The 25,810-nt window shown below is 57.1% G+C and overlaps 1 protein-coding gene and 2 long non-coding RNA genes across 4 annotated transcripts in view; 1 reads left to right on the forward strand and 2 right to left on the reverse strand.

The window, feature by feature from the left end:
• Positions 1-4,485: 4,485 nt before the first annotated feature.
• On the reverse strand, positions 4,486-7,940 carry LOC139705136 (uncharacterized). The gene is made up of 2 exons (XR_011706989.1): positions 4,787-7,940; positions 4,486-4,692 (listed from the first exon to the last, which is right to left on the reverse strand). It is a non-coding gene; the product is annotated as an uncharacterized lncRNA (long non-coding RNA).
• A 1,582-nt stretch (positions 7,941-9,522) lies between these two features.
• LOC114107242 (uncharacterized) lies at positions 9,523-12,770 on the reverse strand. Of its 2 annotated transcripts, XR_003585308.2 has the most exons (4): positions 10,260-12,770; positions 9,989-10,153; positions 9,799-9,881; positions 9,523-9,635 (listed from the first exon to the last, which is right to left on the reverse strand). It is a non-coding gene; the product is annotated as an uncharacterized lncRNA (long non-coding RNA). The 2 variants fall into 2 exon arrangements; XR_011706990.1 differs by having other exon boundaries at positions 9,989-12,770.
• A 6,352-nt stretch (positions 12,771-19,122) lies between these two features.
• The window catches only part of Cerk (ceramide kinase), a 41,298-nt gene continuing 34,610 nt past the window's right edge, over positions 19,123-25,810 (forward strand). The window contains exon 1 of the mRNA XM_071609386.1: positions 19,123-19,281. Coding sequence (XP_071465487.1) covers positions 19,149-19,281 — 133 coding nt within the window. The 5' untranslated portion in view covers positions 19,123-19,148. The remainder of the gene's footprint in view (positions 19,282-25,810) is intronic.

Raw genomic sequence — 25,810 nt, forward strand, 5'->3', positions numbered from 1 at the left:
GGCACCACCAAAAAAGTCAGGGAGTTGAACTGTTCAGAGTGAAGGTCGCAGTGACAAAAGAAGGACTCACTTCCACCCATGAATTGTGGTCTTTCCCCCCAGGCTTTAACTGAAAATGTTTTTATCCAATAAAAAATAGTATTTCCAGCATGCTTGGGTAGGCAGGGGGCTCACGGAGGACATAACTCCATAGTGGCAGTTCCCAAATCAGCTGCTGAGGTAGCCAGCAGATGCCATGGATGACTTTGTGGTTTCCAGGGTAAAATCTGAAGAAAACTCCAATTCTGAGATAGCCTAGCCGTTGCGTGGCTGTCTACCTGCTTAACACCCCCAACACTTCCACCACAGCCTTCTCCATGCGGGGAAGTCGAGGCTGTAGGCATCGCCCAGAGAGAAATTCTTTCCTCGTTTCTGTTCACAGCTCTCATGGCTGCAAGGCTCCTAGTGCAGACCTCAGGGTAGACGTTCAAGGATGGCCTCATATAGAGCCCAACCTGACAGACTCAAGACAGAGGCAGGAGGATCACAACTCAAGCCCAGCCTGGGAAATTTAGCAAGACCCTGATTCAAAATAAAAAATAAAAAGGTCTAGGGACGTGGCTCAGTCCTTAAGTCCCCCTGGGTTCAATTCCTAGTCCCCTAAAAAAAAGCATATGGATCCGGGGTCAATAGCAGAAGCCTATGATCCCAGCAGCTAGGGAGGCTGAGGCAGGAGGATCACAAGTTCAAAGTCCGGCTCAGCAACTTAGCAAGGCCCTAAGTAACTTAGGGAGACCCTGTCCCAAAATAAAATATTGAAAAGGGCTGGGGATGTGGCTCAGTGGTTAAGTGTCTCTGGGTTCAATTCTTGATATCAAAAAAAAAAAAGCTTATGGAAGGCTATGGCTCTGCGTAGGTTCTGTGCAGATAACATGCAGTTTCCATTTCCTGCCAAGGACCTGAGCACCCGAGGAGGTGTGTCCTGGAACCAATTTCCTGCAGATACCACGGTGGGGGTGGGGGGGGTCGCTGTACTTGCTGTCCTTGAAGTAATCACTGTGTGAGGAGGGCCAGCTCCGCCAGGATGGGCTTGGACCTGCTAAGGCTCACCCCAGACAGTCCCCCTCCACTCCCCACATCCTCTAAAAATGGGGTGGGGGGTGGTTGACCACAAATGTCCACCCTAAAATACTGGCAGTGGCTACTTCTGAGAGCAGCATCCTCAGAAAGGGTCCCAGGAGGTCCCCAGAGGGAGAAGGAGCTCTTGACTTAGCCACAGAAAGGAATTTCAGGGCGATGCATCAGAAGAGGGGCACAGCGAGGAAGCAGAGGGGTTTGCTGGAGCAGGACCCACCCCCAGGGAGGAGGGACAGTGCAAGAATGTGGGCAGCGCCTGGGGGTGACCCAGGGTGGGTCGGGGGATCTGGGTCCTTCAGGGTCGTCGTCCTGCAGTCACCCAGGCCCCAGCAGCGTCCACCCTGGGCCTCACCTCGTCCAAAGGAAGCCGTCGTGTGAACGAGCACAGGGGCACCCACACCCAGACTCACTCGCTGGGATTCAAAGGCTTTTTAAGAACTTGGGTCCGGAGGAAAACAGGCCCAGGGAACCAAAGTGGGGTGTTCTTGGGGCTTCTTGGGTTTAGAGTTTCTTTCCCTTTCCCATTGGCCCTCTCGACCTGTCCTTCCTTCTATCTACTTCATCAGGAGAGCAGGAAATTAGTTGGAAATACTTTGTATGTGGTGACGCTCAGAAACGTCTTCCAAGGTTCATCTTTTACATGAATTACTTGACCGATTTTACTACAACGAAGTCCACTGGTAGAACCGGCCATGCCTTTCCTGACCTTCAGCTGGGCTTATAGTTTCTTCAAATAGGCTGTCCCCATTCCTGGCAATATTTTTCCTAGGCATCTCCGCAAGCGGAACTTGAGTGCTTCCTCCTTGTATCCAGCCCCCAAATTAAATCATCCTGTGACTTCTGATAGTCTGTCATGTATTTTTAATCATAAATTTTTTAATTGTTTTAACATAAAAAGGTTAAGAGCACAGACTGAGAGCCCTGCCTGATATTACCAGTGAGCAGACAGGTGCCTTGAGGCCCTGTTGAAGCAGAAGTGTCCCCTGAGAGTGCCCACCCTGACTCTGGGCCCCTCCTCCCATGCACACATCTCCCTGGGAGTCCCCACGTGCTCCCCGAACCCTGCCCTGTGGCTGCAGTCACCAGGTAGAGCAGCGGGGCTCTGACAGAAGAGCTTCGAGCAAAGAAAGTGGCCACTAGCCCTGCCCCAGGGCAGAAGCTGTTAGGTTGGAGGCTTGGGACCTGTTAGGCGTGATGGTCCCTGCTGTGTGCAAGGAAAGGCCACATGCAAAAAGCACAAGGTGAGAAGAAAGAAAAGGAGTGGCTTTAAGACCCTGGATCCAGTTGTTCCTGAGCCCCAGATATCCCATCCCTCTCTTCCATTACACAGAAGTACACCACCCCCAAGACAGTGGCCTTGAGAGCAGTGACAGCCCAGTTCTGGGAGGAGAGCCAGGGTCAATTCTAGACAGTGCAGTGGAGCTCAGCTATGAGACCGGGACGTGTCCAGCTTACGGTAAACCAGCCCCAGTGATGTGCTCACCCTTCCCTAAAGAAGGAAAATTAAATTCTGCTACTGTTACCATCTAGGAGTGCTGGGTTCATTGTCTCCGTTTAGCATAGAATCAAAGAACAGGACACAGACAGCAAGCAACAGCAGGTTCACTGCCAAAAGGAGAGACAGACGTCTCTGAAGATAAGGGCCCCAGAGCTGGGAGTCCGGTGGGGGAGTTGGGGCGTGTTCCTTCTATGGTCTCTGAATTTCCTCCCTTCCTTACCTCCTCCCCGTCCCTGCTCTCCTCACTACGATGCTCCCTTCTGTCCACTCATCATGTGTTTTAGTTTTTCTACTGGATCCCCCACTTAGGAGCCTGAGTATGGAAGTGTCTATCTGATGGGTCCCGCTCATGTCCACCAGCACTCTGGTCAAGCAGGAGGTTGACCTCGTCAGAAGAGGCTCTCCATGCTCCTTTGCTCTGGCCCTGCCCTGGACCTCCTCGTCGCCATCTCGCCCTGGCTGCCCACGCCTTCTTCATCTCCCTCACTATTACTCAGTACATATGAGATAGGTGGGCTCTCAGAGAGAGAGAGAAAGAGAACTTTGCCGGATGGAACCCAGACCTATGAGCAGGACTCACCCTGCTCAATCATCTCTCTAATTAGATGAATAAACCCTGCTGCACATCTTGCACAAGATGGACTAGAACTGAAACATTGTAAGTTCAAATGTCACAGTGCGCTCACAACTGATTTACAGCTGGACTGCTTAAAATTTGGGACCCCAAATCTCAAATGATTGACATGGGACTTGATTTTCACAAAAGCCTGACTGAGAATCTGCACTTTTCTTCCCAGGAAAATCCTGCTTACAGTACAGAGCTCAACCTTGGGCGTGAGGCTTATCTTCTCTGAGAAGTGAGGGGCACCCACACCCTGCTTTGGGGGTACATATCCCTTTGCTATCCTTTAGTTAATCTTCACTTGTAACTTACTTTCAACACATCCTGAAATTCTTTTTAGTAGCCTAAGTCAAGAACCTGCCCAGGCCAAATTGAGGTCCCACTACCTCCTTGGAGGGACCTCCTTGGACCCTGTCTAGTGACACATGAATTGATAGAGGAATATGTATATAATTTATAAACAAATATGTACATCTTCAGGTTCAGCTTAAAAATTCTCAGTGATAGTCCTGAAAATTAAGAAAGTTAAAGACCAGATATAAACTGCTCTTACTTCTGTTTATTGACAATGATTAGCAGTTGGCATCTACTCCCACCTACCGCCTGCCCTGCAGGCTCCCTTCCCTCTTACAGGAATGTCCCAGAAAATGGGAATATGCTCAGCAGTAGACCAGCTGCTCACTGTGTCTGTGAAGAAGTGCAGCTGGGCATGCCCTCCCCCAAACACGGTCAAGGTCAGTCTTCCATGCTGTGGCCGCTCAGAACGTGCTCTGAGTTGAACTTCAGGACCTGGTGTTTCCTGGATCCCCGAGTCCTCTTTCCTGGTGTGGGCTTTGGACCGGGAGGAAAGCTGGCTATCTTTCCTCTGGGTTCCCAGGTCAGGTAAATGCTATACACCAGAAACTTCCACCCCATCAGGTTCACCAGAAAGAAAGGCAGGAGAAAGGGGAGGGAGTGTGACCCCCAGAGACGAGAAATGTGCCCAGCCCTCTGCCCAGACAGGCAGCCGACAGCCAACCCTCCCATCCAACTGAGGAAAAGTAGCCAGGATGTACCCAAACCTGTTCTGCTTTGTCTCCCTTTTTCCCTTCCATTAAATCCACATGCACATTCTGCTGCCAAGTAGTGATGTTGGAAAAGGGGAAGGGCAAGGAGGCAAAGGAATCCTCAGAAGGAAAAGAACTTTAATTAAAATTGATCAACTTTGTGGCATCCAGGAGAAACTGGAAATCAAACCAAACACTTTAAAGAATGTTACTGATTTTACTGAGGCTTTGGGGGAGACAGCAGAGCCATCATGCTCGGGCTCACCCAGGAAAACCTCTTCCACTCCTGCCCAGGGCTCCCCAACCCCTCAGTCCCCTTCCAATGTGCAGTCTACGACTCTGTCTGGCATCTCAAAGCTCAGCAGACCACAGCGTCTTGCTCGGGATGCAATGTAGTCGCCTCCAGGGCCCTTTTTAAAGATGAGAAAGTTGGAGCTTCATGAGACCAAGTGACAGGAAAGTCCACTGCTAGTGAGAGGGGCATGGGGTCTGGAGCCCACTCACTGTTGCCTCCATCATGCCGGACCTCAGCCAAGGTCACACAGCTGGTCGGAAATAGAGTCAGCCGTACAGTTCCTCCCTCGACCATGCAAGCTGGGTCCCAGGATCCTCTGTGTCACGGGGGTCCCCTCCCCCACCCTTGGCAAATGTGCAGGGAGCGACAAGTCCGTGTGACTCACAGCCAGCAGGCCCCGGGTGACTCAGGCAGAACTGCACAAGGTCACCGAGGGGGCCCAGACTGACCATCTGCAAGCTGTGTTCTAGTCCCCCACTAATGACTACAGTGGCCACCGTCATGTCCTAATACTGCCAGCCTGTTTTCCCTCCTGTGAAGGAGAGGTGAGGACCCTGCCCACGTGTCCCTCAGGGAGGCGGTGGGAATCCCCCCAGACATTGGATTTGAAGGCATTTTATCAACCAAAAGCTCTGAGCAAGTGTGAGAGAAGCATAGTGGATCGTGAGTCTGTGAGGGACATGACCCCTGTTTGAGCAACCAGCGGCAACCAGGATGCCCCGTAGCACAATGCCCTCCCCAGACTTCCCACAGCTGCTCCTGGAACGAAGGGAAGAAGCCGCACCGTCCGTTCACTCCCAGGGAACACAGCCAAAGAATCAGAACAGTTTCTGCTGACCGCGCCAGTCCAAGCACTGAGGACAGGGGACACAGAGCCTGTCCTACATCCCTGGCACCCTGCAGACCAGGATGGCAATGGTGGGTAGGTCGCCAGCCCAAACAGCACCTCTGGGCAGTTGGGACCTGGAGGTCATGGCCTGGGAAGGAGCTGGATGGAAGTCCCATGGGGGGATGGGGGGCTGGTGCCACAGGCAGCGTGAGGGCAGGCACAGAGGCAAGCCAGGGGCACAGCAACAGCCGGGCTGAGGCTTTGTCCAGTTTGCAGAGAGCAGCACATGGTCCAGGCTCCAAACCCATGCCCGTGCTGCTTTGTTGGGGACATAAGAACATTGGAGCCAGGCATGGCCAGGTGGGGACATGAGGGGTGACGGGGGAAGCAGGGTTAGAGGCACAGAACAGGGCCGGGGACCAGAGGAATGGGGAGCAGAGTAGGGGGGAGGCATGGGACTGGGTTTGGGGTGAGCAGGGCCTGGGAAGTGGCCAGGGGAGATGCAGGGTGGTGCATGGTGAGGAGTCTCCAGGGGACAGCCTGGTGCAGGAACACTGGGCTGGGCCTGTGCAGGAGCCCCCAGCACCCCTCCTAGGGTGGGCTCAGCCCTCCGCTCCCCCAGCTTCCTATGCCCATCTTGCTTCACCTACTTACTTCCTTGAGCCAGCATGGTCCCCATGCCTCCAGGTGGTGAAGGCAGAACAGACGGGAGGGTGGTGAGGCAGGAGACCACGGGCCTGTGCTCAAGGGCCAGCCTGGGCCTGCCATGTCTCCTAGCCATCTCTAGGTGGCGCAGGGCAGAGCCTAGTTGTGAGCCACCTGCAGCCCATCAGGAGCAAGCCCTGGCCAGAATGAATGGACCCTGAAGCTGCCTGGGGTGGATCCTGAGTAGTAAGAATGCAAGTGTGTTTGAGAAGAGAATCCTGGACCATGTGAAAGCCAAGGAAGGGGCCCCTCTACTGCCTGCACAAAATCCCTCAAGTCCTCCCTCCCGTCCAGCAGCCCTCGCCTGCTCCTGTGTAGGGCAGTAGGGAGCCAAGTCTTTAAATGTCAAGCGATGTGTGGGCAGTGTTGGTAAGCAGGGTCAGAAGCCAGGCCAGCTATGCAGGCGGGGGCGGGGGGCTCTGCAGGGTACAGTGACCCTGGCCCTCCCAACCAACAGGAATCTCAAGCTGCCTGCCACGCCCTCATTGCACTGCTCTGAGCCCACATCTTGCACGTGGCTGCAGCAAGCTCAGTCTGCAAGCCAGCTCTTCCTCACTGTCCCCGTCGCTCTGGCCCCTGGGATTACCAACAGGTGACAACCTTTCCTCTGTACCTCATCAGGACACCTCCAGACCACTTGGTCAGTAGCAGCAGGTGGCCATTCAGGACATGTTCATCAAATGAACTGGATAGAACCGGGGCCCGCTGTCCCATAGGGTCATGGAGGGTTGAAGATCCTCAGCCCAAAGTCTAGAGTCTTTGCATACCTTCCTGGGCCTCACTCCAGCTCCACTGCAGAGCCCAGCCTGTGACCACAGCGACCTGCGAAGGACTCAGGGTTCAGATGCCAGGTTTGTTATCAAAGAGAAGGGGCTTGGCTCCCCAGCAGGGCCGGCTGTTTACTCACGTGAATGGCAATTCCAGGAAAGTTGGCTCCACTTGGGAAGACCCAAAACCCAACCTCAGACTATTCCTGGTACAGAATGTGACTTTAGTGGGTACAGGAGAAAGGGAGGGAGAAAGTGGTGGTGGCACCTCTGAGCCCCTCTGTGGGCCTCATCTTTCCCATATGCAAAGTGGGGATGATAGCCATGCCCCTCCCTAACACAGGTCAAGGGAGAAGGGGGGAGCTGGAGGGAGGGCGGAGGAAGGGAAAGGGAGGAGGGTCACTGAAGGTCCTCTGTCATCTTAAGTGTCATTTGAGCAGCTTAAATGGGGCCACCCTCATGGGTTCTGGGTTTCAGGCTCATTCCCAGGGGCTATCAGAACTGAGCTGTGGCCCAGGTCCTAGCAGGGACAGTTCTCAGGCACTGGGCCAAGGCCAGGATTGCATGGTGGACAGAGCACTTATTGGGACTTGGCCCAGTGCACGCCACACCCCCTGCCCTGCCCATTTCCTTGTTTCCTCGTTCACTCCTGTCAACCACTGACCTCAGGTGCCTCTTCATGCCTGCCGGCCTCAGGCACACCTGGCTTTTCAACCGCCAGGTGTCCTGCCCACGGCACAGTGGGGGCTGTGCAAGAAGGAAGGGCCCCTGACTCCCACTGGCCTTCACCAGGGACCTTCCACCACCACTGATGACCACCCTGCTCCAGAAGTGCGTGGCCACCGCACGAGGCTCTACTTAAGAAACGGCAGCGAACCCGTATCTGTGGGAAAGTCTCCGTGCTCCAGCCACAGGCCACTCCAGGTTGGAGGGCTCCTCGGTACTCTCTGCCCCTCAACACACTCGGGGTGCCTCTTCATCTATGGCTGGTGTCCCCCACCTTTTACTTGCAGAGCTCACTGCATGCTGACAGACACCAACCCCCCAAGGCCTCCAGCCTCCCAATCCCAGGGCTTGCTCCCACAGTGCCCCTCCCACTGCCTGCCCCCGCCCCCCTCCTGAGCAGGAGTCTGGTATCTTTGGAATCGTGGCCTTTGCCCTCTCCTCCCAGGGAGTGTGCGGCTGATTCATCACACCCACTGAGGGCGATGGTGGGCACGGACAAGGGCTGGGAGCATTGGTGACAGAGGGCTGGGAACTTGTGAAAGGGAGACTGGCTGCTGTATTACCCAGCACAGGAAGATGTCTGAACCACAGTGCTTCATGCTGTCCACCCAGGAAGGTGGTGCCAGCCTCCTACAGCCTGCCCCGGGACCTTAGCACCACACCATGCTGGACTGGCTGGATGCCCGGGAAAGCCTTGACCATGCCCTGTGAGGTGCCCCACAGCCCCTCTGCTTTCATCTAGGGGCCCCCTTGAGTCACAGGCATTGGGTCACCTACAGTACACCAGGAAATGGCAGATGCAGACAGAGCTGGCCAGGGGTCAGGCAGCCCCCACTCCATGTGACCCAGGCATGCCGCAGCCCTGTTCTGTCTGTACGGTGGGTGGCAGCCACCAGCCTGCACACCGCACATGACCTTCTACAGATCAAATGAGGCAATCAATAGGAACCTGCTGATGGTGCCAGCATCGGGGGCTAGTCCTGGATGAGTGTGAGGTTGGGTGATTCCACGCCTGCCTCTGCTGACTCCTCCTCCAAGTCTCCCCCCAGCACAGGGCGGGTCCTCCACAAGCCCAGTCCCACGTGGCTGCAACCTGCAACAGGTGAGTTTCCCTCCAGTGACAACTTGCAGCTCCTGGAGAGAACTCCTGCCCTAGTGTCAGCTGATCCCACAGCCCCCCTGGAGGCCGCGGCCAAGAGGACGGTGGCAGCCTGGCAGAGGAGGATCTTTCCTAAGTACCTTCCTATGGCTCTGAATTGACACCGTGAAGCTCGGCCATCCTCGCCGCAGGCTGTTTCCTTATCAGGAGAGGAAGAGGGTAAATGAAAGGGTAGATTTCTTTCTCTTTTTCTTTTTTTTTTTTTTTTTCTGCAAAAGCTTAGGCCTGAGACAAAGGAAGCTCTGTGCACCTCGAGACTTGGCCCTTCCTACATGACGCTCCCAGGGAAGTCACAAGATTAAAAATTAATAATAAAAACAGCAGACATCACCCAATGACTGGAGGCTGAGGAGGAGTCCAAGGAGCCTAGAGTCAGAGCAGGTGGGCACCTTAGATTCATCCTCCTGCACCCCCACTTTGCACATGGGCAGGCTGAGGTCTAGAAACCAAGGTTACATATAAGGCAAGCAGCCTTAGGTCCCTGACTCCCAGGCAGAGTTATTCCTGTTAGGCCTTGACGTGTTGTTTTGTCTGTGATGCTGCGCATGGAACCCCGGGGCCTCTTGCATGCTACACATGTGCTGTGCTGTACCCAGGCCCACCCTTCCACTCTTGACAGTGAGCAGACCCCATGAGGAGGAGGGACACAGGACAGAGACAGAGGAAAAGGCATGGCAGAGAGGGCAGCTGTCTCAGGGAGAGGGCAGGTGAAGGTACAAAGGAAGGAGGCCTCTCTTGGCTCCCCCTCTTACCCCTGGCTCCAGGGGGGTTTGCAGGAACTTTGCAGAGTCAGAGGGTCAGTTCCAAGACAGGTCAGTCCTCTTCCAGATCCTTCAGTAGTTGCCTATGGGAGGAGCAGAGCAGCCTGGGCCCTGACCACAGAGAGCCAGGTCATGTGAGGGGCCTCCAAGAAGCACATTCCAGGCCCTACTGTCAGCAGGTCAGACCCTGAGAGAGCATCTGGCTCCCTCAACCCTCAAGTTTGCTTTCAAGGGAAAGGGGACTGAACATGGGGAAGGAAACGGCCAAGCTCACCTGACTAGCCGGCAGAGCACAACCCGGACCACAGAGGTTCCTCAGCTCCCAGCCAGGGCTCTTCCCTTACTGCATCCGTCCCCCTGTGCCAGAGGCCAAAGTTTGGAATGGACAGGGGCAAAGGCTGGCTCACAGAGGCAGCAGTAGCAGCAGCCTTCCCAGCTCCGCCAGGCTGTATCCAGGCACTGACCTCTCAGCTGCCCTCTGGGAGGTGGGGGTCATGAGCAAGCAAATGCCCAGGCCTGGGCCTTGGTGCAGAGCAGGTTCAGGGCGTTGTCCTTGGGTGGGACAGAGCAAGGCAAGCCCCTTATTGTGCCTGGCTCTGCAATCTGAGGACCCCCTGTGTCCAGATCACCTGGGGAGCACATGAAACATGCAGGTTCTTGTCCCAGCCTTGCCCCCAACCCAGTGAAAAAGCGTATGTCCCCATGGAGGGGGGCCATCCTCACCACTGCACCCACCAGGGAAAGAAGATTGCGCGAAGAACTTTCCATGTCCCAGGATGTCAGCAGAGAGGCCATGGCCCATTCGCAGGCTCTGCTAATTGGCACCACTGTTCTACTTCAGCTTAAGCCTGAAAGAGGTCACCCTCCTGGTGCCACCCACAGGGGTCCAACAAAGAAAGAGCTCCATGGCCCAGGGCCAGCCCGCCTGGCTCCAACCCTGGGAAGGCCCCGAGCCTGGAATCAGGACAACTAGGGTGACCAAGAGCCTGGAACAGAAAGGCTCCCTGAACGTGGGACTTGAAGCACTGAAAGCAGGAGGAGCTGGTCGCCCGAGACAGCCTGGGATACCTGGGTGTGCCTCCTCGGGGGGGGGGGGGGGGCTCCTGGAAGTCATGGAAGCCCACCCCGCAGAGCCCCCAAACACTCAGAGCCAGAGCAGGGAGTCCCTGGAGTCGGGCGGGGACCTGCCCCTCAGCATCATCCATTGTTAGCGTGTGTCAGAGCTCTGTTCCTCTTGGTGGCCGGCGGGCGACAGGCCGCATCTTGTTTGTCCACTCATCTGTTGATGGACACTCGACGGGTTCTGCCTTTGCCTACTGTGACTGGTGCCACTCTGAACAGTTCACAAGTTGGAGAGTCCCTGCTCGCATTCGATCACCTGCTCACGTGGTCTGCGTTCAGCTATTCAGGAGCCGCCCTGCTCCCCACAGTAGCTGCACGTTTTCCTTCCTTCCAGTGAAGCTCCACAGCTCCGGTCCTCCACACTCCTGCCAACACCTGTCACTTTCCAACTCTGGATACTTGGGCTGTTATTGATTAGACTCCCAAATCTCCACAGCCACCTCTGGTGGAATATCCTTCTGGGAGAACTAATGCACCCCACGTGGACCCCACACTGCCTCTGCAGATTTCTAGTGCAGCACTTGAAGACCGAGGTCCATTCATGTCTTTTCTCATCTCTGTGAGATCATCCCTCAAGACAGAAACCTGTCCCATTGGCCATCCCCTGGGACCCAGTAGATGAATCTCTGAGTGCCACGGTGATTAGTGATGTCTACACTGCTGGGGTGACAGCACCACACACAGTGGGGGTCTAGAGAACCAGTGGTGGAGGCTGTGTTGGGTCAGAAAGCTCTACAGCAGTGCTTTTACAAAATAGCAGTAATCATGACAGGGCTGAGACCTGAAATAGGTACCACATAGAGAACCACGTGCATGATGGCAATGCCCACATTTTGCCAAAGAAGATGTATAAATGGCTGTCCAGCACATGGGGAGATGTTCCGTAGCATTAGTCAACAGAGAAAATAGAAATCAAGGCCACTGTGAGGGCTGGGGATGTAGCTCAGAGGTAGAGTGCTTGCCTTGCATGCATGAGGGCCTAGGTTAGATCCCTATTGTCACAAAAACAAACACCCACAGTGAGAAACGTTTCACCTTCAGTAGGCTACTGCAACATGAGGACAGCCAGTTGCACCCTCTGTGAGGAACGGCACTTCACAAAGACACCCAACCCGCTGTTGCTTCCGTCAGGATTTCCTGGCCTCCAGAACCGTGAGCAATACATGTCTCTTCTCATAAACCCCCTGCCTCAGGTATTTTACCATGGCAGCAGGAATCGACTAAGGCACTGGGTGGAAGAAGCCAGATACAAAGGCCACGTGTTGGGACTGGGGGTGAGGCTCCATGATGTGGCTCACCAGCCTAGCCTGCACAACGCCCTGGGTGGGATGACTCCATTAATATGGAGTGTCTAGAACAGGCAGATCCATAGAGCAGAAAGCAGGTTAGTGTCTGCACAGGGCAGGTGGAGGGCAGAATGGGCACAGGCATCCTTCCCAGGGAGAAGAAAGTGTTCTGAAGTCACCTGTGCTGGTGGTGGCCTGACATCTGTGAATCCACTGATAGCCAAAGGGCTGTGACCTCAAGAGGTGAATTGTATGGCATGTGTGCTACGTCCAACAAAGGTAGGCTGCAGGCTGGGCTCAGGTTTGTGGCCTGGCCACTACTGGCCAGTGACTTTCTCTAGGTCCCGGTTACCCTGGCCCTTCCCTTGACCTGGCCTGTCCCCTACCCCACTGCAGCTGGGGCTACAGCTCCCATGTGCTGCCTGCTCCTGTCTCTGGGGTGAGCTCAGCACTCTGGGCTCTGTGCACTAGGGTGCCACCTCCCAGAGCGGCCTGCCGAGCCCACGCCCACCTAGTGTGTGTGTCTGACTTCCTCCTGTGTTTCTAACAGCCTTCCCCCGTGGTTTTGTTTCTTCACTGTTTGGGGCACACACATGCACACGACGCCAAGATGCATTCATCGGTCTCTATTACAAATAACAACCTTACAGTCCAGCTCAACTCTCTGAAGTTTTAAGACAAGGCCACAAACGGAGGGCCTCTGAATTCCTCTGGCTTGCCTCTGGGCTTTGTCATCCCACCGTGTTATCCTGAGAAATATGCCCTATTTCAGAATCATATTAATTGCAAGATTCAAAAATCATAAGAGCTCACATAAAAATGTGGGCTTCTGGCTTCTCTCGACAGCTCTGAGACCGGGGACAAGGGTCCACGCTCCCACACGGCAGCCAACGCTGGAGCTGAGCAGCTCTGTCAGCTGTGGCATGCAGGAGCTGCCTGGTCGGCCTCCCTCCCCACGGTGTCCTAACGTCTGTCCCCATCAGTGTTTCTGTAAACAACCCCGATTTAAACTCACTGTGGTCTCACAATTGCTTCACTGGAGCCCAGCACCATGGCAGCCACCTGTAGTCCAGTGGATCGGGAGTTCAAAGCCAGCCTCAGCAACTTAGTGAGGCCCTAAGCAACTTCGCAAGACCCCGTCTCAAAGTGAAAAATAAAATGGGCTGAGGATGCGGCTCAGTGGTTAAGCACCCCTGGGTTCAATCCCTGGTACCAAAAAACAAACAAACAAATGATAAACATAAAAAGGGCCGGGGCTGAAGCAGTAGTGTGGTACTCATAAGCACACACCAGGTCCGCGGCTCAACATCCAGGACTAAAGGGGGGAATCGCTCCCCTGGCTTCCTGTGCTTGTATTTTCTTCTACTATTCATTCAACAATCTTTTATTGTGTATCTACCATTCTCCAGGCTCTGAGTTGGCACCAGGGACCCAAAAATGAGAAAGACTAGGCCCCTGGCCCCTTGGGCCTTCTGGTTTGCAACCATCACCTTCCACCCTTCCGTACCTTGTCGCAGGCCCACTGGCTGCATGCAGGCCGACCTGTCCCCATGCTTCCCCAGCACATGGCATGTAGCACTTGGAAGGACAAGGTCAGACTCCCAGAAGAGCAGGGACTTGGCACCCAAGGGTGGGGCACGGGCCAGAGGACCAGAGCTGGGGAGGCCAACCCCAAGGTTGACCCACAGGAGCTGGGAAGGGTTGCAGTACAGAGTGCAGACAGCTCACCACTCACTCTCCCCCTGCTAGACTAAGACCATCCACTGGGAAAGGCCAACGGGTGGACAGATAGGCACAGAGGCAGGAAGGGGACACCAGGAGGGTTTTCTAGGCCCAGTGACAACGGGGAAGGAAGCATCGAGGGAGATCAGGGAAGAGGTAAGGAGTCCGGTGCCCTGAGCTGCATCTTAGGCTGCAGAAGGTGGCGTGCAGAGCAAGGTCCCCTGGTTTCCAGGGTCAGCACTGTTCTCAGGAGGGCTCCCTGTCTGAGGAGGGGAGCTCCCTGCTCCCTCATCTGGGCTCCTCAGGCTCCCCTCCCACTTCCTGGCAAACTGTGAGGTGGGGGTGGGGCACCGTTGGCCCTGGGGTTCTCGGAGCCTTGCACCATCCTTCTCTGCCACCATCACTGCAGGATCACTTTGAGTGTGTTTTTCTTGGGGCCAGGGCATTTTGTCTTCTTTGGTCTTCTTGGGAGCCCATTTCAATACATCTCTAAGATCACCCTGGGATCCATTTTTGAGGTGCTTTTTGCTTTTTTTCCTGATATATATATATATATATATTTTGCTTTTTTGTTGTTTTATTATTTAATTTGTTGTTAGTTTTTGCTTTTATTTTTGGATCCAATACTTACCATTTGCAGTTTGTTGACTGCACACAGGTTGTTTTGTATGCTCTAAGACTGTCCTTCCTTTAGAGGGATTCATCTCCACGTTCCCGAGTTTGTTTGAAGCAGGTTTTCTCTTTTCTACACAAGGTGTCTGCCAGTACTTTTGGTCTTTCTTCTCTTCTAACAATGCTGTGTACCATGGACCCATGAAGCTGTCCATCTTTCTTCTAGCTGCAAGGACAGGAAGGAGGAACTTCCCTCCTGCCCTGAGGGGCCCTGAGTTCACCCAGTAGGAACACGCCTCTTTCCTAGTGAGGGGCTGGTGCAGGGCAGACATCCTTCTCTGAGGACAGTAGATTGGTCCAATCCTAGGATGCTTCCCAGGGAGCCAACATGCTGGCAGGTGGTGAAGCAGGCAGGCTTTGAACCTGACAGTTCTGTTCCTTCCCAGTCCTATGCCTGGCCCAGTCACCTAAACTTTAGGGACTATTTCTTTACCTGGAAGTTAGTAAAACCTGAGGATTACATGAGCTAATACTTAGCAGAGTAGCAGGCATCCTGACTGTGCTCAACTGCAGAGGTCACAGAAGCAGATCTGGGGATCTCACAAACCTGAGCCACTGCTGGCCTTTGGAGCCTTGGGTATGGCATTACCCCAGCTCCCCAGGTGCATGAGAAGCCCGATTCCTGGCCCTACCTCACTGGCCCTTCCAGCTCAGATCTGCCCTCAGGCAACTGCCCCAGGAGGAACACCTGCGCTCCACCCTGGACCCAGGCTTTCCCAGATGCACAGGATAAGTCAGGGTGGGCAGAACTATTTCTGTGAAAGCAGCTCAGGTGGAACTGTCCTGCACACCATTGAGGGCTGAAGGGATGTCCCACAGAGTCCCCAGGCAGCAAGGCCTGCCTAGGGCACTGATGGAAGGCTGTCACCTTCTGCCCTCTCATGTCAGATAGTCCTGTGGCAGTGTGACCCCTGCCACCTGGGGCAGAGAGCCTGCAGTGCTCACCCATCTAATTTCCTTTTTGTATAACTTGGGCAGGTCAATTCAGTTTTGCAGATCTCAGTTTTTCGGTCTGTAAAAAGGAAAAAAGCTACCCATTTCCAGCGAATTACTCTCCTCCCTTCACCTAACAGCACAGGGACGTGCATTCTGTAACCATCAACTCACTCTCCAAATGTGCGGGCCTCTCAGGGCCCAGGACATTCCTTGCAGGCAGTGGGCTTTGACGGAAGGTGCTTGAAGACTCCTTCTGGAGGCAGAGGCAGAGGGCAGCATGGCTGGCAGCCTTGGGCAGAGGTGAGTCAGGCCCCCACAGAAGTCTTCCAGTTTCTGATGTCCAATGGTCCTGCTGAAGCAGGCCTGGGAGCTCAGCAAGCAGTATCGTTCTAGGACACAAGGGCAGGGCTCCAGGATGAGAGGGGAGAAGGAGGTCAGAGGCCACTGAAGGGACAGTGCTGGCTGCTGCTGCTGTTGGCCAGGGAGCCTCTAGTGTGGATGACCCAAAGGGTGGGACACTAGTGAATCTGAAGTGGTCATGTATATCCCTAGAGAGGACCTCAGGGTCCAGGAGGCCCACATGAGAGACCCTGGACACTAGGGACAGAGGGCGCTGGCCAAGGCTGGACACCCCAGTGTCCCCAGTCTCTAGACTGCTCAAGTGATGGAGGCTGGGCAGGGTCTGACTCATCAGGGCTGTGGGCTGCTGGGCTAAAGCCAGGCCACTGGTCTAGCTGCAGCTCCGGGTGCCTCTCACCCATGTAGGCCTAGGCTCCAGCTGCACCCACACCAGGGCAGCAGCAGGCTGGGACACTGGTTGTGCTGCAGGGACACAGGCAAAGGTGACGCCCTGTGGCAGCCGGGCAGAAGCACGCTGGAGCCCACTGCCAGGGGCCTCTGAAGCTGAAGGGGAGATGTGGCTAAGGAAGTGAGCAGGGTCTCCCAGGCAGACGTGTGGGAAGGGCATCATGGCCAGAGCCCAGCATGGGAGACAGACGCCCTCCAGGGAAGCGGTGAGCCAGGTGGCTGGAGGCTTCGGGGGAGCTGGGTGCAGCCTAACGCAGAGGCAGGCCTTCCAGGCATGACACTGTCCACTGGCTGGCTGTTGCTCTGCCGGTTGCCTTCACACCTGGTTCCTGTTGGCCCCAGGGGACCCAACACAGTGGAGGTCTGGCAGCTGCTCTGGGCAAAGCAGCCTCCTTCCCTCCATTCTGGTGCTGTGTTCAGTCATGGCTCACAGCACCTGACCCTGTCCAACACCAGGCCCCACAGAGGACCTGACCCTGTCCAACACCAACCATCTCAACTACGGGAAGTGCCTCCCCTGAAAATACATCCTTCATTAGCTCACCCTCTCCTCCTGAGCAGAAGCAGGGTGCTGCTCTGGAGGCCCCGCTCCACCCAGTCTCTGGATGACGGTGCCCAGGCTGAAAGGCCTCTGCCATCGCCAACTGGGTTCCACAGCACACCTTCAGCCTCAGCGGCTCAAAGGCCGGAGTTTTATGCCTCATGGTTCACAGAGGCTGGAGGTCCGAGACCGAGGAGCTGGCAGGGCTGGTGTCCCAAGGCTTGCAGGTGGCCATTCTCTTGTTGCCTCTTAGAAGGATCTTCTTCTGGGTACACCTGTCCTGATGTCTCTGTGTGTGTTGAAATTTTCCCTTCTTATGAGGACACCAGATTGGGCAGGGCCCACTAATGATCTCCAGATGGTCATGCTCTGAGGCACTGGGACTTAAGGGGATGCAGTCAGGCCCAGAGCAGCCACTGAAAGACCCTGGGCCTGGCCAGCGGCTGAGTCCTCTGGGTGAAGAAGGGCAGGGTCTATCCTAGGACCGTATCACACTAGGGTGCTGCTTAGAGCTCCACTAGTGTCTGGTGGCTGATGTGGCCATCTCCCTGGACGCAGTTCCTTGAGACCTGGGCTCTGGGCCTCCCGAGCCGGCTGCAAGACTTTGTGGCCAATGTAGGACACTGAATGAGTAAACGTGAAGAAGCTGAAAGACCCTGGCCACAGGGAGGAGGAGGAAGAGGCTCCAGAAGGGAGGCTGGCATTCCCAAGCCCCTGCCCACTCTGCCTTGCCTGGAAACCCCTCCACACAGAGCAGCCTTGGCACTTGCCCCCGTCAGTCTCACATTGGCATGAGGTTTCCAAAGAGGTTTCATATCCATATTTCCCAAGGCTCAGAGCAGCAGTGTGGGAGGGAGGAAGCAGGGCAGGCCTTGCTGCCATCCACCCACTGCCCTGGGAGATCAGGTCCAGCTTGCCCAAGGGTGTGGTTCAAACTCTGGGCCCATCCCAAGCTGCAGGACTGTCCTAGGGCCTTGGCTGCGACTGGCCTGAGTGGGAGCTGGGCTCCTAGGGAGCAATGATTCATAGCTGTTCCTGCTCTGTAGACAGGCCCAGGGAGCTGGCAGGATCAGACCTGTACATGTAGCCACCCAGTGCCAGGCACGGCATCCAGGCCCCAGCCCTGGCCTGCCCACCTCCATCCACAGCACCAGGGCTGGACACAAAGAGCTCAGGGGGAGGACAGGCTTTCCTGTCAGTCCTGGAGCAAGACTCTGAGGCAAGCCCTGGCTATGCCAAGCCAGAAACCTGGGCTCTTTTTCTCTCCATACTAAGGATTAAACCCAGGGGTGCTTTAGCACTGAACTACTCCTTTAGTGCCCCCAGCCTTTTGAGGCTGGTCTCAAACTTGTGATACTCCATACTCCTGCGTCGCTGAGATCACAGGCAACTGCCATTGTGCCAGCAAGAAACCCTGTACTTTCAGACAAGTTCCTGAATGTCTGAGCTGAAGACCCCTCATTGACAAGTCAGAAATAGATATACCCACTAAAGCAGTATTTGAGTGCTTACTATGTGCTGACCTTGGGGACAGAGATGGACATGAAAGGGGACAGACATGCTTACAGGGCAGGCGGGCGGCAGCGCCTGCCTATGTAGTGCTGGGGGTCCCTTTATCTGGGGTCAAGGACACCTCCCAGGGAAGAGGATGCTGCTCTGGCTGGATAATGAGACAGAAGACTCCAGGGCCCCAGGGGTGATGATTCCACAAAGCTCTCAGGCTCTGTGCTCTCGTCCTTTGGGCCTGCTCAGGAGGGGAGGGGTCAGCTGATGTTGGGTCCCCCTGCACTGTCTCCTTAGTGATGGCAGGCTCCAGAGCTGTCCTCAGGGCCTGCTCCCTCTGCCCCTGGGAAGGAGACCTCCTTCTCCAGCAAGCCTTCCCTGCCAAGCGCCAGGCCCCTCCCGGGCCCACAGGATACCAGGGATCCAAGAGGACCGACGCCCAAGGTCACGCCGCTGCGGGGGCCCCACAGCCCGGCCGGCGGCCCCGGACGCCCGCGCACCGCTGCCAGGCAGCATTTCTGCGCCGCCCCGACCCCGCCCGTCATTACCGCCCTCCGGGCAGACGCTGCTGAGCTCCGCCGGCGTCCAGCTGGGCTGGAGGGTCGCCTGCGCCGCTGCCCCGGCCGCTGCCCTCGCTGCTGCCAGCGCACCTGGCTGCGCTGCGACCCTGCCCAGGCCCACTCTGTCTCCAGGTCCCCTCCTCTGACACCTCGTCCCGCCCAGACCCCTTCCCCCTGACCCCCGCCCACGTCCTCCTCCCGCCCCGCGTCCCGCCCCCTCCTGTCCCCCGCGCCCCCTCCCGGCGCGCCCACCCAGGCCGCTCCCCAGCCCGCACCTGGCCCGCGGCGTCCCCTCCCGGCGCCGTCCCGGGTCCCCGCCGCCCGCCGCCTGCGTACGGGGTGACGCAGCGCCGCCTCCCCTCCGCCTGCCCGCGCCGCCGCCCAGGCGACTGCAGGGGCCGCTAACGGTCCCGCGCCCCCCGGCGTCCGCGCGCCCCCCGCCTGGCGATCAGGCCGCGCCGGCCGCGCTGGGGCGATGGGGGCGGCGGAGCCGCTGCGCTCCGTGCTGTGGGTGAAGCGGCAGCGCTGCGCCGTGAGCCTGGAGCCCGCGCGGGCGCTGCTGCGCTGGTGGCCGAGCCCGGGGCCCGGGCCCGACGCGCCCGGCTCGGGTGAGTGTGGCCGCCCGGGGTCCGGCGGGATCCGGAGCCGCGTCCGCCCGGGGCCTGCGCCGCCCGAGCTCCGGCAGGGCCGGCCCTGAGGGTGGAGGCGGACGGCCCGGATGGGGGGACCGAGATGGGGGACCGGATGGGGAGGGCAGAGGGACCAGGGTGGGGGGACCTGGATGGGGGGCGGGGAACGGGATGGTAAGGGCCAAGGGACTGGGGGTAGAGAGGACTGGGGACGGGGATGGGAAAGGGGATGCCTGGGTGCTTGGCGACAGCTGGCAGGGAACTGTCCCCAGGCAGAGGGCACATAGTCCAGGGACCAGGACTATGATGAGCCTCAAGGAGAGAAAGATGTCAGAGGAAGATGGGAAGGGGGAGCGCTGGTAGCCCCCCCCCCGTGGTGGAGACCCCCGTTGGGGGCCCTCTAGCCAGTGGACAGCGGGGATCTGTCCCCTGGTCAGAGCTAGGAGATTGGTCATGGAGGGGTCCCCAGGGGCTGCCAGGCCCCTCCCCCATCTCGGTTAAACCTCAGGACGGATGCTCCTATTTAGCAGGGATCTCAAAAGGAGAGGCACCTCGCAGGGTGGGAACTTGCCCTAGTGAGAAGGGGGCTTTTGACCTGTTGGGATGTGCTCCCTGCTTGGGGGTGGGGTGGTTTGGGGGCAAGAGGTTGCCCACCTTGAGGACCTGGGGATTTGGAGAAACCTAATTTAGCTAAACATGAAAAAACACCCCACCCTGGAGGGCCCTGGTGCAGTGGCTGGCGTGAAAGAGGACCCAGGCTGCCCTCCCTGGGCCCTTGTGCAGTGTTGTCTGGTGGCCGACAGATTGGCAGAGGCTTATAAAGGAGAGGTCATTTGGCCCCAGGAGGAAGGGGGATTATAGAAGGTGGCCACTGGACAGGGCGAGCAGCAATGAGCAAAGCAGAGGAAACCAGGCCCGAGTGCCGGGTGGTGAGCTTCATCCATTCCCTCTTCTGCCAGTTTTTGTTTTTGTTTTCTTTCTGGTGCTAGGGATGGAACCCGGCCTGGGGCATGCAAAGTGCGGGCCTCACCACTGAGCCATGCGCTTGCCCCTGAGGTTTGCACTGGGTGCCTGTTGAGGATGGGCCAGGCCGGTCCTGTAGGACATGGGCCACTGCTACAGTGGGGCATTTTCCATTAGAGGAGAAACGGGGACAGAGACAGGTGTGTTTGATGGAGCTAGGCCCCCGGGGAGAAGAGCCCCACAGAGACAGCGTCCAGGTTGACCAGGCGGGGTGATTGCTTTCTGGCACAGGATGGTCCAGTGGTCCTCAAATACATGTCTTCTTAGATGAGACCTGGAGAGATGGGCACTGTGTGTGACAGGGAGGGATCAGTGCAACAAAGCAGAACAACAAGTGGCAAGTGCAAAGGCCCTGAGACACCAAGAGGCCCATGTGACAGGAATGAGGGCCATGTATGTGTGTTGGTGGGGGGGATAAAATAGAGCAAGGTCCCCTGAGGTCTTATGGGCCAAGTGGGGACTGGCCTTTACTGTGAGTGGAATGGGAGTCCCTGGAAGGTTGTAATCAATTTAACTTTTCAAAGGATTCCTGTGGCTCTGCAAGGAGAACAGACAGGAGGGATGAGGCAGGTGACCTGGGAGGCCTTGGGCCCAGTTCAGGTGGGGATCCTGGTGGCCACAGGGTTCGCGTGGAGGGACTGGCGGTCGAGACCTGGGGAGGGCCCTGCTGGCAGATGAGGGTTTTGTTTCTAATCATGGGGGTGACAGTGGTGGTCACGTGCTCTGCTGGCGCTCCGAGTGTGAGATGCCTTTTTAAAATTCATTTTGCAGCCCCGGGGTCCAAATCCAGGGCCTCGAGCGGCTAGGCCTGGAGCCTGTGCACTGAGCTGCAGCCCAGCCCGGTGTCTGTGGTGGGCAGTCAGGGCCGTGGGACTGGGAACCCAGGGGAACTGGGTGGGGTCAGTCAAGGGGCAGCCACAACCTGCGCCCGATTTCCAGCAGCTGTGGGCTTGGAGAGCCTGTCTGTGGCCGAGTGGCTGAGACTGGTCTGGTTCCCATTCCTCATGTCCCCTCTGGGAGAAGGTGGTGCTCAGACGTCACTCCCGGCCTCCCAACACCACTTTCCAGGGCGCACTTCTCTGTTTTTTTGCCCGTGACACTGATGTCTGGCCTGGGGCCCAAGTGGGTGGCGCTTTCCTGAAAGCCTCTGGCTTCAGCGAGGGTAGGTTTCCCCGAGCGCCCACTGAGTGCACACCGCAGGGCCTCTGCCCTGTCATGCTGGACTCCGTGGCTGCTGTGGGGAGCCACTCCTAGTTTCAGCAGGGAAGAGACTGAGCTCAGGGGCCTGAAGAGCCCGCCCCGGCAGGGTGCCAGGCTCCCGGACCCAGTGCCAGCTACCGCGCTCCTCCCCACTGGCCATCTGGCCTCCCCTGGGCCTGAGCAGCCGTGTGGACGTGGACGGAGCCCCTCCAGGGGCATGTGTGGGTGGGAAGCAGCTGCTTGCTGTTCTGTGTGGCACACGTGGCCAGCCACTAGTGCAGTCTCCGGTCCCCAGATTCTGGATTTGGTGTGGTGCTGGTTTGGTGGACAGTGCTTCCACCGCCAGCTGCCCTTCCTCTCTGCTGAAGAGGTCACTGCTTCATTCCTGCTGAGTCTGCAGGGGCGTTTACGTAGGATCACCTGAGCCTCCTGGTGTGACAGCAGTGGCCCTTGCAGAGGGGCCTGGGCTGCCTCATGGGTCAGAAGTGCTGGATGCCCTGAAGGGAATCAGGCCCGAGTTAGATTGTTCTCCATTTGAGGTCAGTAGGGTCAGTAGGGCAGACTGTGAGCCAACTCACAGGACATTCAATTAATGTTAGTGGGTGGTGCTCCTGGCCCTGCCCCTCCCAGGTGCAGTCACACCTGGATTGACTGGGTCGGTGATGGGAGGGGGAGATTGTGCAAAACCAGGCTCCCGGAGGGTGTGAGAGGACTCAGGAGGCAGCCCTGGAATCCAGGGATGGGCTGGGGCACGGCACCAGGCGGGGAGGCTACCCAGGTCTTTCATCTGCTCTTTCATTTTCTCCTGTTTCAGATTGAAAACCGGAAGCTAAGAGTCGCTTGCACTTGGTGTGCAGTGGGGAGCGGGCTCTGAACCCAGGCACACACTCCTCCCCAGGCCCCAGCTGGGAAAGTGACAGGGGCCCCGCAGCAGAGATAAGGTCTAGCAGCGCGGAGGGCGGGGCTCTGCCGGCGGAGGCCTCCATTGAGAAGGCTGAGCCGGCAGTGCTCCCCTGACCGGGCCTGGTCGGAAGTAGGGCAGACTGAAAACAGGAAACCGGGGTGGGGAGGTTCTCAAAGTGGGTGGCTAGTTGAACTTGAAGCCGACTGGCCCCAGCTGCGGCTCCTAAGGAGCTGAGGTGTGCACCATGGTTGCCAGGCTAAAACATGATTTTAAAAGAACAACTTGATTGAGGTGTCTGTGCATGCAGTGGAGGGGGGGTGCCCCTCTGCCAGTGTCTCAGGAGTGCAGCGGTGCTGTCCCTGCTGGTGTCCTGAGTTCCCTCTGTGTCAGCGTCCATTGTTTGATGCTGGTTCCTGGCTCTCGGACCATCTCCACCTGGGGCTGTGCAGTACGGGTGCCCTGTCCTCTGCTCCCCTTCCCTCCGGGGGTGCGTGGTCAGGTAGGAGGCGGGACATTCCTAAGTCGTGTTGTACAGCGTTTTACATGAACATTACAAACACCTTTTTTTTTTTTTTTAATTTGTTTATTTTATGTGGCGCTGAGGATCGAACCCAGTGCCCTACACACGTGGGGCAAGCGCTCTGCCACTGAGCCCCAGCCCCAGCCCCTACAAAGACCTTTTTTACTGTTTAAAGGTAGAAAGTTTCCGGATTCAGAATCAGATGGATTTAAGATTTGCATGTAAAAGTAAATCCTCACAAGAAAATAGAGGACAATTCATAGCCTTGGAATGGAGGGTGGCCTTCCTGACCAAGATGGGATCCAGAAAGGACAGAGAATATGCTGGCTTTTTAACCTGGGGACCGGCGTCTGTAAGTCGATGAGGGGTGGTGTCCACAACTGATGGGGGACGATGTCCTCATGCAGGGACCCCTCCATCTCTGGTCGTGCCCTTGGCTGATGCTGACGTGGCCACCCCGCCTCCTTCTGGTCAGTGCCTGCATGGTGTCCCTGTCCTCGTCCTTTACTTTCAACGGCTCTCGCCCTGAGGTTCGCAGTGATTTCTCAGCATGAAATTCCGTCTGTCCTGATGGCCTTAGTCCTGTGGATGGGCTCACCCCTGACCTGCTGGGCTTTTCAGAACGTAGGCCGCGGATGCGAGGGGTCAAGCTGCCGTCTGGTTTGTTTTCTGTTTTCTTGTTCGTCTCTTTCCTTTTCCCACTGCCCTGGGCACTTCTTAGGTGTTTGTAGAAGTTTATTTTGATCTATCTATGTGCCTTAAACATTTTATACGTGTGATCCATGTGGGAAGATGTCCATTCCTGTTTCCCAGCATCGCTGTGGGCTTTTTGGGTTGCTCGGGTGCCCCTCCTAGGGTCTCTGGGGGGCGAGGTACCTGGGAGTGAAGTGGGGACGGCCTTCAGTGGCTCTCCCTGTGGGACTCTGTGGGCTCCCTGCTTCCTACGCCCACGTTTAGAGCCACGGGGTGTTGTGAGGCTCCAGCCCTGGCGCACAGCCAAGAGCGCTCCAGGCAGCAGGAAGTGTGGCACTGAGTCTGTCTCCCCTCTATGCTCACCTTCTTGTCCTTGAGGACCTGTCTGGGTGTCCTTCGGAAGGGTAGCTCCCCGCGGTCGTCTTCCTGTTGGCTGATGCCGACCCTGCGTCGGCGGGGGGCGCTCCCCCGCACTGTCTGTTTGCTCACTGTGTTTAGTTCTGAAATTCCACCAGGCTCTTCCCTGCAGCACCTCTCCCTGGTTGGACCTCCTCCTCTGCGAGGCTGCGCTCTCCTTGTGGGAGTGTGTGGTGGCTGTTCTCAGGTCCTGCCCTGTCGCTGTCTCAGCGATGTCACCTACTGGTCTGTGTTGTTGCTGTTGTTGCTGATGGACCTTTATTTATTTATTAACTTATATGTGGTGCTGAGGACCGAACCCAGTGCCTTGCACGTGCTAGGCGAGCGCTCTGCCACTGGGCCGCAGCCTCAGCCCTACTGGTCTGTTTTTATTCCGCTGATTTTTGTTTAAAACCCGGACATTTCCGAAGAGCTCCACCCCTCCTGCGTGGTTCTGCTCTGGCCATCAGGTGACCTGGCCGTTCACGGGCTTACTTTCCAGTCCTCACCGCCCCGCGGTGTCCTGTCTCTCGGGAGCCTCTTTCCGTTCCCTCCCGCATGTGCAAGTTTGCCTGCACAAAGAGAGCGTGGGGACCACAGCCACCTCCATTTATACCTGCGACTCCCACGCCGGTCCTTCAGGCTTGGCATCAGGTGACGGGCTCCCTGGGTGCCGGGCACTTCCTGGCTCTGGGAATGCTGATGAATTTGACTTGAGTCCCCGACACTGTGCTAAGACTCCGCCCTGTTGGAGGTCCTCCCCACTTCCAGCCGTGCTCGGCCTGGTGGGCACAGACGGCAAGTCCCTCTCAGTGGGGTGGCCACGTCCCGCCAGCCCAGCCTTCCAGGCCTTGCCACTGCTTTTGTCATCAGGTGAGGCTGCACTTGGGTGGCGGGTGGCTAGTAGTGGGCTTCTCTGCGGGTTCTGCACCTGGGCAGCCAGGTGAGCCGGGACTTTGTCCTGCCCCCGCTGGCCGAGGTCCCCCACCCTCTGTCCAGGGGCTTGTGCTTTCTGGTTTTCACCGAGTCACCCGCCCTGCTGCTCCACAGCACAGCTGCCCTTGGCCCCGAGCTGGGGCAGGAGAAGGACGCACCTGGAGCTTGTGCACACTGCTGCTGCTTCAGGGCCAGCCTCTCTGGCCGTCGCCTGCTGGACATGGACTTTTAGGGTCCTTGGTTAGTTGCCCTTTCTTCAGTCTTGTCCAGAGTATCCAGTGGTACTCCACGGGGGAGAGAGGACACTGGGCTTACTGCCTGGCGGCCAGACCTGGTCTTCGGTGACCGTTATGGAACCTTCTGGAAGGTGCCGAGTTTTCCAGCCAGAGAGGTGCTCTGCTAGAAGTTCTTGGTTAGGATTTTGGGTTTGGGGACTGAGTTCCTGGGCTCCTGTCCCGCCCACCCTCCCTGACAAGTCCCAGGGCCCTGGGTGGAGTGCACCCCCAGCCACTCCTCCCACTCTCCCTGCAGCTCTGCACCCCATGAGCATCTCCTGGGCCTGCAGGTGGAACCCTCGGGTCCAGATGGGCAGCCCCAGGCCTCTCTTGGAGGTGAAGTGTCCAGGCACTGGGCCTGGCATGACCAGAGGCAGAGCCGTCCTCACTCAGGGGCAGGGGGCTGGGGGCTCAGGTTGTGGTGGTTCAGCCCTCAGGGCTCCCTAGTTCCCCCCACAGGAGGAGCAGTCGGCTCGGGAGCCTCAAACCTGTGCTTTCAGGCTCCCAACCCAGCTCAACCCCACTGCCTCCCGGCGCCTCAGGGCCTTTGTACTGGCTGTG

This window comes from Marmota flaviventris, chromosome 3, assembly GCF_047511675.1.
Source record: "Marmota flaviventris isolate mMarFla1 chromosome 3, mMarFla1.hap1, whole genome shotgun sequence".
In the NCBI taxonomy this organism is placed as follows: domain Eukaryota; kingdom Metazoa; phylum Chordata; class Mammalia; order Rodentia; family Sciuridae; genus Marmota; species Marmota flaviventris.